The 17636-nt window shown below is 36.9% G+C and overlaps 1 protein-coding gene across 1 annotated transcript; it reads left to right on the top strand.

Moving 5' to 3' along the window:
• The first annotated feature begins 5125 nt into the window (after positions 1 to 5125).
• Positions 5126 to 16169, top strand: UBE2B (ubiquitin conjugating enzyme E2 B). The gene is made up of 6 exons (XM_074213554.1): positions 5126 to 5234; positions 9256 to 9336; positions 10477 to 10502; positions 12741 to 12830; positions 13201 to 13289; positions 14382 to 16169. The coding sequence occupies exons 1-6, from the start codon at positions 5191 to 5193 to the stop codon at positions 14508 to 14510; spliced, it is 459 nt and encodes a 152-aa protein (XP_074069655.1). The 5' UTR covers positions 5126 to 5190; the 3' UTR covers positions 14511 to 16169.
• Positions 16170 to 17636: the final 1467 nt, after the last annotated feature.

The following is a 17636-nucleotide window of genomic DNA, read 5'->3' as shown; positions in this document are numbered from 1 at the left end:
TGAGCCACCTAGCTGCCTTATCACTTGCAAACTCTAAAGTGCAAAATTAATATGAATTATTATTCTCTCAGTTTTGGAGACACCAAATTCCCTTGGTTCTGTTTCTGCTTCTCTAAACACTCTTTTGTCTCCTTCACCAGCTCCTCATTTTCTTTTCAACACCTTTTACACAAGTGTTCCCACAAAGGTCTGTATTTGACCCTATACATTCTATACATATTCTGTTTGGGAGTTTTATTCACTCCAGGAGCTTCAATTGCTAATCCTATGCCAATGACTCAAAAATTTTTGATTTTCTAGTCCTGACCTAGAGCTCACATCTCTACTTTGATATTCTACCATCATTTCAAAATCATGATGTCTAAAACTTTACTATTTCTATCTATTTATTGGATTTTCTTCATTCATATCCTTAGGTTTATCTTTAATTCTTCTCTCTCCCTCAACTAATATTCCATCCATTACCAGGTAGTACTATCAAAGCCAATCTCCATATCTTTTGAATCCCTAATCTCATCTTGCACCTTGGTCCCATAACACCAACTGCCTGCTAGACATTTCATCTGGATACATCTAAAACTTAACATGTCTAAAATAGAAGTCACTGTTTTTCCTCCCCCAAACCCCATCCCTCTTTCATAGAATTATAGAATTGATTTAAAGGTCATCTAATTCAAACTCTTTCTTTTGCAAGTGAGGAAAATAAAGCACAGAGAGGTTAATGCCTTGTCCAAATCCAGGATTTCTACCCACACCAAGTGATTCCAAACCCATCACTCTTTTTAAGTATAAAATGAAGCCTCAATTTCCCTATTTCCACTGAGAGCACTACTATTCTTTTTTTTAAATTTTTATTAAAGATATTATTTGAGTTTTACAGTTTTCCCCCAATCTTGCTTCCCTCCCCCCACCCCCACCCCACAGATAGCACTCTGTCAGTCTTTACTTTGTTTCTATGTTGTACCTCGATCCAAATTGGGTGTGATGAGAGAGAAATCATATCCTTAAAGAGAACAGAATTCTCAGAGGTAACCAGATCAAACCATAAGACATCTGGGATTTTTTTTTTTTCTGAATTAAAGGGAATAGTCCTTGTACTTTGTTCAAACTCCACAGCTCCTTATCTGGATACAGATGGCACTCTCCTTTGCAGACAGCCAAAAATTGTTCCCAATTGTTGCGCTGATGGAATGAGCAAGTCCTTCAAGGTTGAACATCACTCCCATGTTGCTGTTAGGGTGTACAGTGTTTTTCTGGTTCTGCTCATCTCACTCAGCATCAGTTCATGCAAATCCCTCCAAGTTTCCCTGAAATCCCATCCCTCCTGGTTTCTAATAGAACAATAGTGTTCCATGACATACATATACCACAGTTTGCTAAACCATTCCCCAATTGAAGGACATTTACTGGATTTCCAATTCTTTGCCACCACAAACAGGGCTGCTATAAATATTTTTGTACAAGTAACGTTTTTACCCTTTTTCCTCATCTCTTCAGGGTATAGACCCAGTAGTGGTATTGCTGGGTCAAAGGGTATGCACATTTTTGTTGCCCTTTGGGCATAGTTCCAAATAGCTCTCCAGAAGGGTTGGATGAGTTCACAGCTCCACCAACAGTGTAATAGTGTCCCAGATTTCCCACATCCCTTATCCTTCCTGGTCATACTGGCCAATCTGAGAGGTGTGAGGTAGTACCTCAGAGAAGCTTTAATTTGCATTTCTCTAATAATTAATGATTTAGAGCATTTTTTCATATGGCTATGGATTGCTTTGATCTCCTCATCTGTAAATTGCCTTTGCATATCCTTTGACCATTTGTCAATTGGGGAATGGCTTTTTGTTTTAAAAATATGACTCAGTTCTCTGTATATTTTAGAAATGAGTCCTTTGTCAGAATCATTAGTTGTAAAGATTGTTTCCCAATTTACTACTTTTCTTTTGATCTTGATTACATTGGTTTTATCTGTGCAAAAACTTTTTAATTTAATGTAATTGAAATCATCTAATTGGTTTTTAGTGATGTTCTCCAACTCTTCCTTAGTCATAAACTGTTCCCCTTTCCATAGATCTGACAGGTAGACTAGTCCTTGATCTTCTACTACTATTCTTCTAAGCAATTAATTTCTAAGTTTTGCCATTCCTACTTCCCCAACTCTGTTACATCCATCCTCTTCATTTGACTCATATAGCCTCTGCCCTAGTTCAAAGTCTCATTGCCTTTTGTTTGGATTGCTGTTATAGTTTCCCAACACTTTTTAGTTTCTCCCTTCTTCAATCCATGCCCCACACAGCTGTCATATTCACTTTCACCTCTGAACTTGACAATCCCCTACTCAAAAATCTTATATGCATCTTTATTGTCTCCAGTATAAAATGCAAAATCATAGTTTGGTTTTAGTAGCCGTCTGCAACATGACTCTCACATTTCTAATTTCCTTTTAGATTAGCCCCCTTAGTAGCATCTCCAAACCAGTCAAACTGATCTGACAGCAACTGAATCATATATTTCAACTCTTCCTTCCATTCCTTTGCACAATTGGTCATCTAGTTTGTAAAAGGTACTTCTATATCTGTCTGAGAGATAGGGTTTTCTTTATTTGGTTAGTTTTTGCAAGGCAGTGGGGTTAAGTGACTTGCCCAAAGTCACACAGCTAGTTAATTAGTATCTGAGGTTAAATTTGAACTCAGGTCCTCCTGACCTAGCACCTCCAGTGCTCTATCCACTTCGCTGGGTGCCATCTTATATACAAGGCCTTTTCTAGTCCTTCCAATTAATAGCATTCTTTCCATCTGGAAATTATTTTGTATTCAATAGTCAGTTAACTAGGATTTATTAAATGTGCTAGGAACTGTGCTAAATTGGGGATATAAAGGAATGCAAAAAGGCCCCAATTCCCCTCTTCTCTCAAAGGAACTCACAGTCTAATGGTAGAAATATGCAAATAAAACAAAACAGAGAATAAATTGGAGGTAATCTGAGAGAAGGCATTAAGATTAAGAAGCACCAGGAAGACTTCTTGCAGAAAGTAGGACTTTAATTGACACTTGAAAAAATTCTATGACAGTAATAGATGGAGATGAAAAAAGAGACCTTTCCATGCTTGGGGGACAAGCCAGTGAAAATTGGATCCTACCATTCTTTACAAACTGTCTTTCAAAAAGTTATCATGACAAGATAAACTCTATGTGTTATCTATACTTCGTATGTTCATCAGTTCCTGAGTAGTTAATGTAAGTGCTCCCATAGTCACTTTATACAGATCTGTTGATGATTTAAATATAGAGGAGAGTTATTACAGTAAGTTTTGACAGGGTGATCTCCAATTTACTGAAAGTACTTTTAACAGTATCAGTGGCTTAGGAAATACTTTGCTATGTTACATGATCTTTAACATTTTTATTTTCTTTCATTAGAGATAATAAGGTGATATCAAGTCAGCATCTCAATCCTACTTTCTATACATACCCCTCAGAATTTGGAGAATATGCTCATCACTGAACTTGCCAGATGGCAATTTCCTTCATTCGGCTAAAACCATAAATGTCCTTTTATAAAATGGTAATACATTTCTGGGTGTATTGATATAATTTATCACATACAATCTCCTGATAGATTGAGAATTCCTCTGGGATATAGATTATATAGCAATTATTTTTGTAACTCACAGGGATCTTAGCTACTTTTGTAGCTCTTTCAGAACCTGGCATATGCTTTGCACATAATATTTATTAAGAAATAGTTCTTGAACAAATAAAAACACAAGGTCAACATTATATGAAATCCCAACCTGCTGTATATGGACATTTTTCAAAACAGAATCAAGGATTTCTTATAGACAAAATCCAGAAATTCTGTTACAAACCCTCAAAATAAATAGATCTCATTCAAGGAAAAAACGTTATGCCTGATATTCCAATATCATTTTGTACATAAGCATACATGTACCTCCCTAGGGGTTCCAATTCTAGAAGTGCAATACAGAATAGATGTATATGCACATTTGGACATTTTTATTTCTTTGTGTGTAGGTGGGGGTGGGGTGGGGTATGGGAGGGTCACCATTCCTTGTTGCTCATCAACAAAAACTCTTCCTGGCTACTACGGTCCTACAGATCGATACATCCAAGCAGCATTTCAACAGCTTGAGAATTGTATTTTTTTTTTTGCTCGGGCCTGCTTTGGGAAGGAAGAGGGACTGAGGTAAATCTAAACCTAAAATTGTATTTGCACAATTTAAAGAGTTTTAACAACGCCCCAGGACCAGGGCGGTGGTACATATCTATCTTCTGAAGACTATTCAACCTGGCTAAATTTGTAGTCTAGATCACCCCGTTGGCCACATGGCCCTGAGCTGTTCCACCACAGAAACTCGCAAAGACCCCCAAAAAACAAGAAGGGCTGCGGAGTGCGCAAGGAGAGGAAGCGCCCGATGGATGGGGTCCCAGGAAATCTTGAGAGGAAAAAGGCAAAAGAAATGCAAGCTTTCCGTTCGACCTGGCAACAGGCTGAGAGCGAGGGCAGAAGCCGTGGTTCCTGATGGGCGACTCGGACTCCGGGCCTAAAACGAGTCTCCTTCCAACCCCGGAAAACCGGTCAAAACTCTCCTAGAACCTTCACCATTCCAGTCCGGTCTCCGAAACAGTTCTGCCTGCGTCACGGGGCCACGTGGTCTAGTTCCCTTCCCCCCCGAATTGTTGACAGCATCACCGAGTATCACGTGATCTTGCGTCATTGTCCTTCCTCTAGCCCGAAATCTCAGGAGCTAGTTGCATCACCCCCTCCCGCATCTCCGACTCCTCCCCACTCGGACGAGTCTAAGATTGTATCAAGGGGGAGCTAGCAGAGGATTGGTTGAGATAGGGTTTTAGTTATTCACTATGGAAAGGAAATGAGGCAAATATAAGGCATATTCTATTGAAGAATAGTACTACAGTCAAAGGCTCAATATTTTTCTGATGAAGGACGTAGAATTCGTTCAGACTCCTCCCTTTCCTCCCCCTCCTACGGAGTCGCCATAGTGGTACAGGCGAAGGGCGGAGGGATCTTTTGTGCAGCGGAGGAAGAAGTCATTGCGGGTTGTTTGTGAAGCTTTGGCGGTGGCGGAGCTCCTGAGTGCTGCGGCGGGGGGGTGGGGGGTGGGGAGCTCGGGACTCTTTCCTCTCACACAGACCACGGGGGAGCGGGGGGATCATGTCGACCCCGGCCAGGAGGAGGCTCATGCGGGACTTCAAGCGGTAACTGCCCCCCAGCAGATGTCCCCGTCTTATTTGGGGGCCGTCTTCCTCTCTCCCCCGAAGTCTTTGAGCCGAAGAGGAGACTGGAGACCCATCCCGGCCAGGCCAGGCCGCAGGGCACCTTTCTTGGAGCTCCGCGACGCGGCCTGCCCCGGCTCACACCCCGGGTTGGGGCTGGGGGTAGGGCCCGGGGCTGAGGCTGCGCTCCGCCGTCCTTCATTTCCGGGCCAAGGGAATTCCAATTTTCTCTTCCCTTTCCTAGACGAAGATGGGGGTGGGGAAGACTGCCCAGGCCTCCAATTTGGCCCACCTCTCTGTCCCCCTCTAGAGAAGGGCGCGCCCGACTCCCCCAAGTTTGGGAACGGAGGGTCTGGCTCATCTTCGTTTGTTTTTGTAACAGAGGAAGGAGCTCGGACACCCCCATGTTTGGAGCTGGAGCCGGGAGAGGGGGAAGGGGAAGGCGAAGGCGCTGACTTTGTTTGCCTGCCTAGGTTTCATTTGTTATTGTAATGAGATCGAACATCCAGTGGACCCCCCAACCCCCACATTTGGAGAAACCGGGGTTATACATCTTCCTTTTTACCCTCACCTTGGTCCTCCTCTTGTTTCATTTGTTTTATTCGCTCCAGCTGGGTGTCCTTTTTCCCTGGAGGAGACTCCCCTTCCCCCAACTGGAATCTTTATTGTGTATTTTTCTAATTGAAACTCACACCCCTTCTCCGGGGTTGGGGCTAGGCTTCGCGATGAAGAGGGAAAAGTTGGGGGAAGCCAGAGTAGAGACTAATATTTTTTCCTCTTCCCCCCCCCCCCCCGCCGGAAAAAAAAGCCAAAACAAAAACAACCGTACAGGGTGCGGAGCCAATCCAAATCTCGGGTTCCAGTTCTTGTCCAACAGGTTTCGGGGTCTGGTGGGATCAACTCCTGATCTTCAGGTCTCTACTTTAGTTATTGGAGAGCTGTCGGATCCACCTTGGACTTGACAACTTCTAAGATGTTAGAAACGCCTTTTCGGCCAGGGACAAACTGACCGGACAGGACCAGGCATTTTCTGTTTCAGAGTTTTTAGTTACTTCACCACACCCGCCTAAGTTCTCGGCTGAGGTGCTGGAGAGCTTACTTTCCTGAACTATGGACCAATTGTTGAGATATTGTAGATAGCTTTTCCCCAGAAAAAAATTGCTTAAATGCAATATGCTTGAACCCTTAGTAAAAAGAAGAAAAAAATTTAGTATGAAGATGAAAATATATATGTGCCAGTGCTGTAGTAATTTGCAATAATATTTTGTTTTTAAAACTTTACAGCTTTTTTATATTGAAGCCTTAAAAGGTTTACCTGGGGAAGGTGGTTGTTGATCCCATATCATAGTCTTTTTCTTGGTCCTGGAAAATAGTACACTGAAGCTTTTGATTTTTTCCAAAAGCAACATCTTTAAAACACTTTGGCTTAGATGTTTCATTGGTTTGATTTTCTAAAAATTTGCTAGGAAATACTTTACATTTTGGGTCCCAGGTACAGCTCATCTTAAAATATTTTGCTTTGGATACAGCCTACTTCTGGTCTAAAATTTTTTTATGCACTACAGCTCTAAATGCTTAAAAAAAATTGTACCTTGAGGAACAAATTGGGGTTAATAAGTAAGTAGTGGCTATTATGGAAGATATTGCAATCAAGCGACTTTTACTAGTTGAGTATACAAAACTTGTTTTAGAAAGGGTTGTAATATTATTTTGGGAATGGTAGTGAATTGCAGGGTGTCAGTTATAAAAGAGAAATAAATATGTACTACTTAGATATGAAAACTGAAGCTTCCTGTCCTTGTCTGTTGATCACTGTTGTTCTGACTTTGATATCCTGGGGTACCTTCTTTGTTCAGACCTTTGACTTGCTTCTTCTGGAATTTACTCTTACAAAAGGCTTGCTTAGCAGTTGAATATACCCTTTAAACACTGGCTGTTTATAACCCTTTTACTAGACTCAGCATCTAATTAATTGTGTGACCTTGGATGAGGCACTTAATTTCTTCAAGACTCAGTTTCCCTATTTATTAATTGTAGAATAATGATAGTTGCAATACTTCAGAGTGTCCAGTCGTTTTATGGCATCAAATTAGATACATGTATGTGAACTGATTTGTAATTTCATAAAACCATATAAATATCAGCCATTCCATTTGTTGATATTTTTGTGTAGCAGTTTTGTTTAGAATCATTGTCATCACAGTTATTACTAGTATAAGAGACCAGTATTTACAATTTACAACTCTGTTTTGTACCATTATACAAAATAGCTTCAGTTATGAAGCTGTGAGAAAATTTTAAAAAGTAATGTATCACTTGGTGATATTATACTCAAAGAAAAAGACTATTGTTAGCCTGTCTTCTAATCTAGTTATATGGCTTTCTTGCACTTGCAACCTTGGTCTGATTTCTGCCTACTTAAATTTAGAAGCCAATAAACTATGAGTTTATAATTGGGGAGCAGCTGAATGACCCTGAAGAAGGTTATATTTCTGCTTGTCAGTCTAACCCTGACACATTCACTCTTTAGACCCCTAGTGTTTTGCAATGCCTTTTAAGAAGGCTTTTATAATCAGAAAGTTAAGGACAATAAAAGAACTACCTGCTTTTTGGAAGTTGTTCCTATATGCTTCCCTATCTTCCTTATATCTTCAGTGCACCACTTAGAGTGGAATAGAAAGCAATTTCTGCTTACAATCTGTATGTTGTCATAGTCTAGTAACCCAACATTTCTTAGCTTCAACTTCCTCATCTGTGAAATGAGGAGCCTTGGACTGGATTAGTGTGTCAAACTCAAATTAAAATGGAACTCACTAACCCAAAGATATAGAAGGTTTCCTGTGGGCTACATAATTGATTTAGTGTGTACATGTAAATTGTCTATGTTTCATAGTATTTTCATTTATTTTGTTAATTTATTTCCCAGTTCCATTTTAATCTGATTTCAACTGGGGAGTGCTGTAGGCAGTACATTTGACACCTCAGGATTAGAAGATCCTAATTTCCAGTATGATCCCAAGTAAATTGGCATCTCCTGAAATAAACTGAATAAAAATCAGATTTTTATTAGTAGATTGATATACTACTAATAATAATTACTAGCATTTCTATATACTTGTGCCAGGCATCATAGTAAGCATTTTCCATTAAATATTTGCTCCTCTCAACAATCCTGGGAGGTAGGTGTTATCTCCATTTTATAGTTAAGAAAACTGAGACACCAGAGTTTTAAGTTTTACTTGCCCAGGTCACACTAGTAAGTATATAAGGCTAAATATTGAAGGCATATCTTTCAGACTTCAGGCCCATCCATTGTGCCACCTAGCTGTCTCCAGTAGACATAGCTGTTACAGTAATAATTACATGCTATCCTCCATGTTGCAGGGTAGCAAGGGGCAGGATGAAAATGTAAGTTGTCCTATAACTTTAGCAGGAATATAAAAATGAATGAAGGGGCAATGAACACAGGATGGTAAAATGGAGAGAATACTTGGGAGTCAGGATTTAGATTTGAACATCAGCTTTGCTACTTTCTATGATCTTTCGCAAATTATTTAATTCTCTGGGCCTCAGTTTCCTCACCATAAATTGAAGGGCATGACCTAGGATGACTTCTAAAGCAAACCCTATCTAGCCCTAAATCCAGTCATGAGAATTACCTTGGCAGTTGGGCTGTTCAGTTAATGCTATATGGTAAGTTCTTAAGAGAACACCATCTTAAGTAACCAAGGGGAAAATCAGTGATCCTAAATCCTGTAAAATTCTAGAGGATCTGGAGTACTATATAACTTTTTAAAAGCAGCAAGGTTTAGGTACCTCTAGATTTTTCATTGAGGGGTTGAAAAGGAGCCCTTGTCCTTTCTGCAAAGATACACATCTATTTTAAAATAGCATCGATTGATTAGAATTTCTAGAAGACTATATGGAACAATGATCCTATGTGCTTTGGTAAGTCTTCTCCTTGGGTTTGATAGTCAACTTTTTTGCTTTGTTTAATTCTTAGATTGCAAGAAGACCCACCTGTGGGTGTCAGCGGCGCACCATCTGAAAACAACATCATGCAGTGGAATGCAGTTATATTTGGGTAAGTAGTAGGTAATAATAAATGAGCTCACAATCCTTTGAGCACTAAAGTAAAATATTCTACATACCAGTTAAAATTAAGCTTGGTGTGGTAAAAGAAACTCAGTCTTCTGTGTCAAGCCAGTCTATGTACAGATACAACCCAGAATGCATTTCAGCTTTACTGTGGAAGGGAAAGTATCACTTAATTAAATGTGACAATACATTAAATACAAATACTCTATGTGTCTGTAAATAAAAAATGGAAAATGTAACTGGCCTCAGTAACTTCTTGTTAAATTGAAAACTTTATCATATCATCACATTTAAAATTCCATTATGCCTTTTTAAAAATTTGCTTATATTTTCATTCTTTATTCCATTTCTTTTTGTTCCTAGGGTTTAGTTGTGATTGTAGACACTAGAAGCTTTAAATTCAAATTACTATAGAATGACTTCTGACCTTTTAAAAATATATAATTGTTAATAACTTTTAGAAGTTCTCCCTTTGCCCCAGAATGAATTTTTAAAAGTCTGATTATTTTTCATAGATAATGGGAATAATTTAATAAACAATAAACTTACATTTAACTTACCATAGTAATTATTTGTTTTAAAATCTTTAATATGCTCTGGCCATATTGTATTTAAAGCTTCTGGGAAAGATTAAATTGATTTGAGAAGAGGGGGAAAAGATTCAGAGCAAGGGAAAAATGACAGTCAATAGAGAAGCTTATCAGAGGTAAGATCCATATTGAACTTAACCTCATTTCTCAGTAGGATAATATTTTGTTGTTCACTTGTGTCTGATGCTCATGATCCCATTTTAAGGTTTTCTTGGCAAGGATATTGAAGTGATGTGCCATTTCTTTCTCCAGCTTATTTGACAAATGAGGCAAACAGGGTTAAATGACTTACCCAGGATCATAAAGCTGTAAAATATCTGATGTCAGATAATAAACTATGAAAGAAGAACCTCCAGGCCACCACTCTTATCTCTCCAGTTATTTCAGTAATGATAGGAGATATTAAATTTCCTGGAAACCAGAATAAATTGGCTTAGTTGTTCCAAATTGTTTTAAATTTTAGTGTTTTGGTTCCCATCTTACAGGAGTATATTGTAGAGCATATGTTAATTGGAATTTTTTTTTTAATTTTTCAGGCCAGAAGGCACACCCTTTGAGGATGGTAAGTGGTTATGGTGATATTTTCTATCTTCTACATGAAGAGAATGCTTTTAAATTCCATATTAATACCTTTTGCTTAAAATCTTTTCCTGCTGTTGTAAGCCTGTTTTGAAAGTAGATTTAAGGGGTGGCTAGGTGGCGTAGTGGATAAAGCACCGGCCTTGGAGTCAGGAGTACCTGGGTTCAAATCTGGTCTCAGACACTTAATAATTACCTAGCTGTGTGGCCTTGGGCAAGCCACTTAACCCCATGTGCCTTGCAAAAAAAAAAAAAGAAAGAAAGATTCAAAAAATTGTAGACTATTAGGAAGTGTTAGCTCACAAAGGATTTTCTCTTCTGTAGCTAGAATAAACTTTGCTAGAGCAGTTGGATACTGGACAGTAAATTTAGAGACAGTAACCATGTTGAGAATAGTTTATATTTAGATAGTTTATAACATACTAGAGATGTCCATGAGGTAAACATCAGGAGGTTGGTCATGCTTTTAGGCTGCTGTGACTGTTGGCATGGTGAATAGGAGTTGTTTTTAAACACTGCTGCCAGTAGCTTCATGTAGAATAGTTTACACATCAGTAGAATTCCCCACTTCTAAGAAGTGGCAAACATTTTGTATTCAGTTTTGCACACAAATTGGATTGTTTTCACAGAGAAGCAGAGAAATGGCAAAACTAACTCCATATTTGTTTAATTAAACTCATTGTCATGGATCTCAAACACTTCTCTCTGTAAAACTGATTTTCTTTATACTGTTTAAATTATCAACCCTATTGGATGCATATTTGAAGTAATTCAAATTGCTTATGCTTCTTAGACTTAGACTTAATGCTTCTTAGAAAAATTCTAAATTATAAGCAGATAAAATCTTTTATTAAAAATTGTTTAATACCAAGTATTTTAATCCAGTAAAGACTTTCTAAAATCTACCCTAAATAAGAGCCTCTGATGTCAAGGTAGATTTCATTTGACTTTTGAATAAGCCTGAAAAAAAATAGGTGAAGTATTGGAGGAGGATGTGTGGGTGTTTTGAGTAGTAGAGGTAAGAAAAGAAGTTTTTTATTTGTTCTCAGCAGTGAAAGTTGAATTAAAATATGTTGATTTTGACTTTAAAGAAACTTTTCTATTAGACCTCAGCAATGAAAGTTGAACTAAGTTGATTTTGACTTTGTGAAATATGTTCAATTGCATGTCCTCTAAAAAGTGGATAAGTATTCATAGATTGGGGTATTTTAGGTATGGTTACTTGGGTAGTATTATCTATGGTTAAAAAAATGACTTAATTATATGAAGTTGAATTTACTTCAACAAACATTTTAAAATTCCTCATTATGTACAAAGCATTGTCCTAATTTCTGGGAATACATAGAGAACTTAACAATGCCTACTCCCTCCCTCTCTGGAATGTTAGGTCACACAAATAGTTTGTATGACTTGAACCTGGCTGAAAGGCAGACCCCCTCTCTTCTATTTCAGAGCTGCCCCTATAAGAAATCCAGAGATAAATGCAGAGTATTCCCTAGTTTGATTTGACTTGTATTGTAAATATTAGCATTCTAACCAAGTACTTTCAATGAAGTGATAGAGAAGCTAAACAGTTCCTCTATTTCCTTTTTTTGTATGTTTGTTTTTTGGTTTTTCAAGGCAATGAAAGTGACTTACCCACGGTCACACACTGAGGTAATTATTAAGTGTGTGTGTGTGAGGCTGAATTTGAACTCGGGTTGTCTTGACTCAGGAGCCGGTGCTCTCTCCACTGTGCCACCTAGCTGCCCAACCGTTTTGTTTTCTAAAAAAAAGAAATGTAGCCATTAGGATCAGATGTAGAATTAGAAGGAATTTTAGAGACCATCACTCTTAAGTCCAGTCTCTTCATTTTAAAGATGAGGAAACTGAGTCCCATAGAAATAAAGAATATTGCCCAAAGTCATACACCAGGCTATCTGACTTGAAATCCATTGTTTTTTCCACTACATCATGCTGCCTAACTCATATAGAGGGATGTTTTGCTTCTTATGCTTAAATCAGTAAATTATATTTATGAGTCTGTGTTGGCAATCCTATTTTATTCCCATCTCAGAATCAGATCACAGGCAATTTATGTGAACATCAGTAAGGATACTAAGACATGATACCACCTTTTAAGTTTCAAGTAAAATAGGCAAATTTATATTTGTGTGGTAATGAAAAGGTGCCAAATGATTGCACATAATTGTCCGATTGGCTTTGTTTTCTTCCCTCTTAGGTACCTTTAAACTAGTAATAGAATTCTCAGAAGAGTATCCGAATAAACCTCCCACTGTTAGGTTCTTGTCAAAGATGTTTCATCCAAATGGTAAGTGACTGTTTTTTATTAGATGTTGCGGATACTGAAGAGTTTGGCTCTTTGAATTGTTATATTTCATAAAGGAATATTCTTAGTGCTATTAGCTGTTTTCCATTTTCATAATTTGAAATTTTTAAAGTTTTAATGATCATGTGCCTTAAAAAGTTATCGAGTTCAATCCTCTCATGCTGATATCTAATTATAATAACCCTTCTTCCTGGTGGTATCTTTGAGAGTTATCTTCCTATGAAGATGAGAAGTTTTGGAAAATTATTGCAGGAGGGCTTCTCAGAATCTTATTTTGTGTGGGAAAGATTTCTGGGAACTCGTGAAAGTATAATAAGGTAGACTATTATTGACTTCAGTATTATATTTGCAGTCTATGCCGATGGTAGCATATGTTTAGATATCCTTCAGAATCGTTGGAGTCCAACGTATGATGTGTCTTCTATTTTAACATCAATTCAGGTAAATTCTTTGCCTTTCTTGTTAGAAATAGTGTAAATCGTGTTTTTTCATTGTTAGAAAATTTTGTTGAAGAATCCCAGAAAGAATATTTTTGTTATCTGGGAGAATATAGACTTCTGTTTACTTAAAGGGGCACTAGGGAAGAAAGTAGGTATCTTAAGATAACAGTAGCTGAGCAAAGCAAAACTAGGTTGCCTAGTAGTTAAAACTGTATTTTCCCTTCCCTAAGCAATATGGTAGAAAATAATTAGAAATCAGTGAAGTAGAATAAGGAATTGATGAGGGGGCAGGGTTAGGGAGAGTAAGTGGAAGGAGGAGGGTAGTATATCCATGGTGGTGGAAATAATCTTTGAAATTTCCTACTTCTCCCTTATCCTCCAATTTCTCTCTCTCTCTCTCTCTCTCTCTCTCTCTCTCTCTCTCTCTCTCTCATGCGCACACACACACACACACACACACACATTGTTATATGAAGGAAATTGAAAAGATTCAGTACCAGATGTTTGTAACATCACTTAGACTGAGCCATACACACACATATACATATAAATTTATTTTTCTAACAACTTGCAAAGATAAGTTTTCAACATTAATTTTTTGGCAGATTTTGAGCTCTACATTTTTCTTCCTCCCTTCCCTCACCCTCCTTCTGACAGCAAGTAATATAAAAATAGTTTATACATAGCTAAACTTATTTCCATATTAGTTGTGATTCTTTTTTCTTTTTTTCCAAGGCAATGGGGTTAAGTGACTTGCCCAAGGTCATACAGCTAGGTAATTAAGCGTCTGAGGCCAGATTTGAACTGAAGTCCTCCAGACCTCAGAGCTAGAGGTTATCCACTGTGCTACCCAGTTGCCCCTCCATATTAATTGTGTATAACAAATGTATTTAACAGCCAAATTAGTTTATTGTCTCTTAGTTTCTGGAGAAAGTTCATTGTCAGGGCGTTATTATTAGTCAAGTAGTTTGGGCACTAAAGCATGTATTAATATTGATTATTACTCCTGAATGATTTCTTTTGTTTTTGTATTATTGTCACATACTCTGTTTCAGGTATAAAATATGTATACTTTTCCTTTCTTCTCTTTCAGTCTCTGCTGGATGAACCTAATCCCAACAGTCCTGCCAATAGCCAGGCAGCGCAGCTTTATCAGGAAAACAAACGAGAATATGAGAAAAGAGTTTCAGCTATTGTTGAACAAAGCTGGAATGATTCATAATAGACAACTGCTCTGTTCATCCTCATCATCATTGTTGTGTATAATTTACCTCTCAGTAGAAAGGCTACCAGAAATTTTAAGTGCCACAGGTTTTAAGGATTTGCATACCTAATGTGTCTGCAAAAAAGAAAAAAAAAGCCCTTCAGTTTAGAACCTTTAAAAGCTTGTGTATCTTGATTAATGTACTTTTTATTGCATGGTATGAACTAAGTTATTGCTACATAAATTTGTAATATATCCTGTTTGTATTTTTTTTCCAAGTGTATAATGTTGGTGTGAAGTTTTCATGACAGAATATACACATTTTGTAAATCTGTACTTTTTTCAAATATTGAATGCCTTATTTTTGAATTCTTTAGATTTTTAAATTGGAGAAAAGCACTTAAAAGTTTTTTATATATAAATATTACATGTAAAACTGTTAAATACATAACTTCAGTGCAAGAGACTTTGTCACTTATTTCCTTATCTGACTAGGAGGGATTGATGCATAAGTATCTCTCTCCAGTCACTTATATTTGTTTTTATCTCTCCAATTTCGGGGGAATAATAACATCCTCTCAATAGTTTATCAGGAAATAGAAATCAAATGTGTGCTTCTTTGACTGAATATCCATAGTAATTTCAATATCCCAGTTCTGAATATGCATATTAATTACTCTTACTAGAGTAATTATGATACAGAGCTATTTGGTTTCATTGTGATGCTTAATTATTGAAGGATCACTTACCTGTTTTGGTCATTTCACGAATTGCTCTAGGAGATTTAGTGAACTCTTGATCTTACTACTTATTTGCAGTTTTGGTGGGAAATTGAAACTGTTGGCATGAATTTTTTTTTAAAAAATTATGAATTTACTTCCTAGTTTAATGATAAATCAAGAATCAGATTTTCTGTTTCATCAAGGCAAAGTTTTGGAAAGGAATGGTTTTTTAGCCTATTTAATGCCAACCTTTAATGTAGGATTATATTTCTTTTCCCCCCAAAACCAAACATACTTCAGGGTCTTCTAAATTGCTTTTATGGGGAGAAAAAAATCCCCCAAATTGTAGAAAAGCTAATTGCACATGAAGTTTGCAGGATCATTACAAACCAACAATGCTTCAAAAAGTTTAACGCTAAAATATATAAGAATAAATGGGAAACAGCTTTCCATTATGATGAACTTGAGAGTTCTTATTTCCAGTCCATCTCCCAGAAAATAAGATATTGAGAATTGTCCCCTGGTGTTTATGGTACTCTGTTCCTGCACCTTGTAGAGGTAACCTTAAATGTGTTTTTCATCAGATCCATGCAGGTTACTTGAGGAGTTATATATACACCATATATTGTAGTGACACACACTCCAAAGAAACAACAGCTTCCTCACTGATACGATATGGATAGATGATGTGGCACCCATAAAGAAATTGTAATAGAAGAATAACAGCTGGCATTTCCCTTTATGGATTAAAGTATTGCTGAAACCTTATGGTATAATTTAAAGAGGGATATTTTTGAGTTTCCCAAAATGCTGCTTGGACACTACAGATAAAAATATTGGTAGTAGCATCAGGAAGAGACTTGTTATTTAGAGGTGCTTTTTATATAAGTGGCTAATGCTTTTGCAATTACTAAATATTTGTATATTTTATGAATATGGTACTTGAAAGACTGAATATCTAGTAGTTTGTGACAATAGAGAGGTGTGAGGTGTGTCCATTTTTGACATGTTCAAGAATACTTTTGAATAATCAAAAAAAATACTTTTGGAAATCTTTCCAAATAATTTTAAGCCTCATATAATCAATTTGCCTTTCCTAGTTCAAACTTGGGTATGTCAGAATTGATAGAAAATTTTATGTTTTAAACTGTTCAACCTAAATTTAGCTTTAGAAATAGTTTCACAATTTTTCCTTTTGTTGTTAAATAGAATTATTTTGTGGGAAAACTTCAGAGGTACTTGTGCATCCAGTCAAAAGCAAATTGAGGCTATCTCTGACTTCTGTCTTTATACATTTTTGCAGACTCATAAAATACGCCTTGCATTATTTGTATTTCATCTCAGTACTCATTAAGGTGTGTGTGTAGATAGTAACTAGATTAAGGATGTAGACCAAAGGAAACTGCTCTCAAAATTATAAGCTGCAGAGTTGAAAATATATAGAACTTTGTTCAACATATATGCTTATAGAGACTTGGGACTTCCTCGAGAAAAGGTTTTTTGGAAGAATGAAATACTTACTGAATTTTCTTTTAATATTGACTTAAATAGTTTAATGTATTAAAAAACATGACAATAGCTCATTTGATAATTATGACATTTAATCTCCCTATTTATAGACAAATGAGTTTACTTTCATTCTTCTAACTTAATGTAGGAGTAAGAAGCAAGAGCTTTGATTTCATAAGTATAGGGAGTGCTTAAAAAAGAAAACTGCCTCTACCAATGCAAGTCTGCATCTTTCCTTCATCAATTTAGTCTTAACTGCAGGTAACATTGAGAGGCTAAGTGACCTACCTGGGGTCACATAGTAAATGTCAGAGATGGGACTGGATCTTTTCTATCTTCAAGGCTAGCTCTTGTTCCTTTATGCCATATATTGCCATTTAGGTAGTTTAAAAAAAAAAATAAGCCTTTTTTTTTCCCCTAGAGGCTGAGTAGGCTAAAAGAACTCCCTGGATGATAATTTTTGGAGAAAGCTGTACTTGTAGTGTGGTGGAAAGCATCCTGGAATGAGTTGGGAGATAAGAATTCTTGGGTTGCTTTTCCCACCTGAAAAATCTTTAAGGTCTCTTTCAGCTGTACACTCATAACCAGTTAATTTACTTGATACATTTTATTCCATTAGTATTAGCTCATGTTTCTGTGGTACTTCATACAAGTCAAATCTGAATTTCCTCTCAAGGAAGGGAATTAAGTAAATTCAATTACTCAAAAACATTTTTAGTTGGTAAGTGAAAAACATTTTAGGTATATTCTACAAGTTTGTGAAATTCTTTTACAGGTCCTTTTCTAAAGGTAGGTATGGGAATTACTAAGCAGTTTTCTCTTGGACAAACTTGTTAGGAAAGTATCAAGTTATTTCACAAAATTGTATTCAAAATATAGGTAGAAAGGGCTTAGTAGAATCAGCTCTTTACTG

Source organism: Macrotis lagotis, chromosome 1 (assembly GCF_037893015.1).
Source record: "Macrotis lagotis isolate mMagLag1 chromosome 1, bilby.v1.9.chrom.fasta, whole genome shotgun sequence".
Lineage (NCBI taxonomy): Eukaryota > Metazoa > Chordata > Mammalia > Peramelemorphia > Peramelidae > Macrotis > Macrotis lagotis.
This window is presented reverse-complemented; position numbering and strand designations above follow the sequence as displayed.

What these genes read in the sequence shown, in the direction of transcription:
- UBE2B (XM_074213554.1), top strand. Translation starts at nt 5,191, where the DNA reads ATGTCGACCCCGGCCAGGAGGAGGCTCATGCGGGACTTCAAGCG. An exon ending in AGGCACACCCTTTGAGGATG is followed by an intron (nt 10,503 to 12,740) that starts GTAAGTGGTTAT and finishes CTTCCCTCTTAG; the next exon opens with GTACCTTTAAACTAGTAATA. An exon ending in AAAGATGTTTCATCCAAATG is followed by an intron (nt 12,831 to 13,200) that starts GTAAGTGACTGT and finishes TTATATTTGCAG; the next exon opens with TCTATGCCGATGGTAGCATA.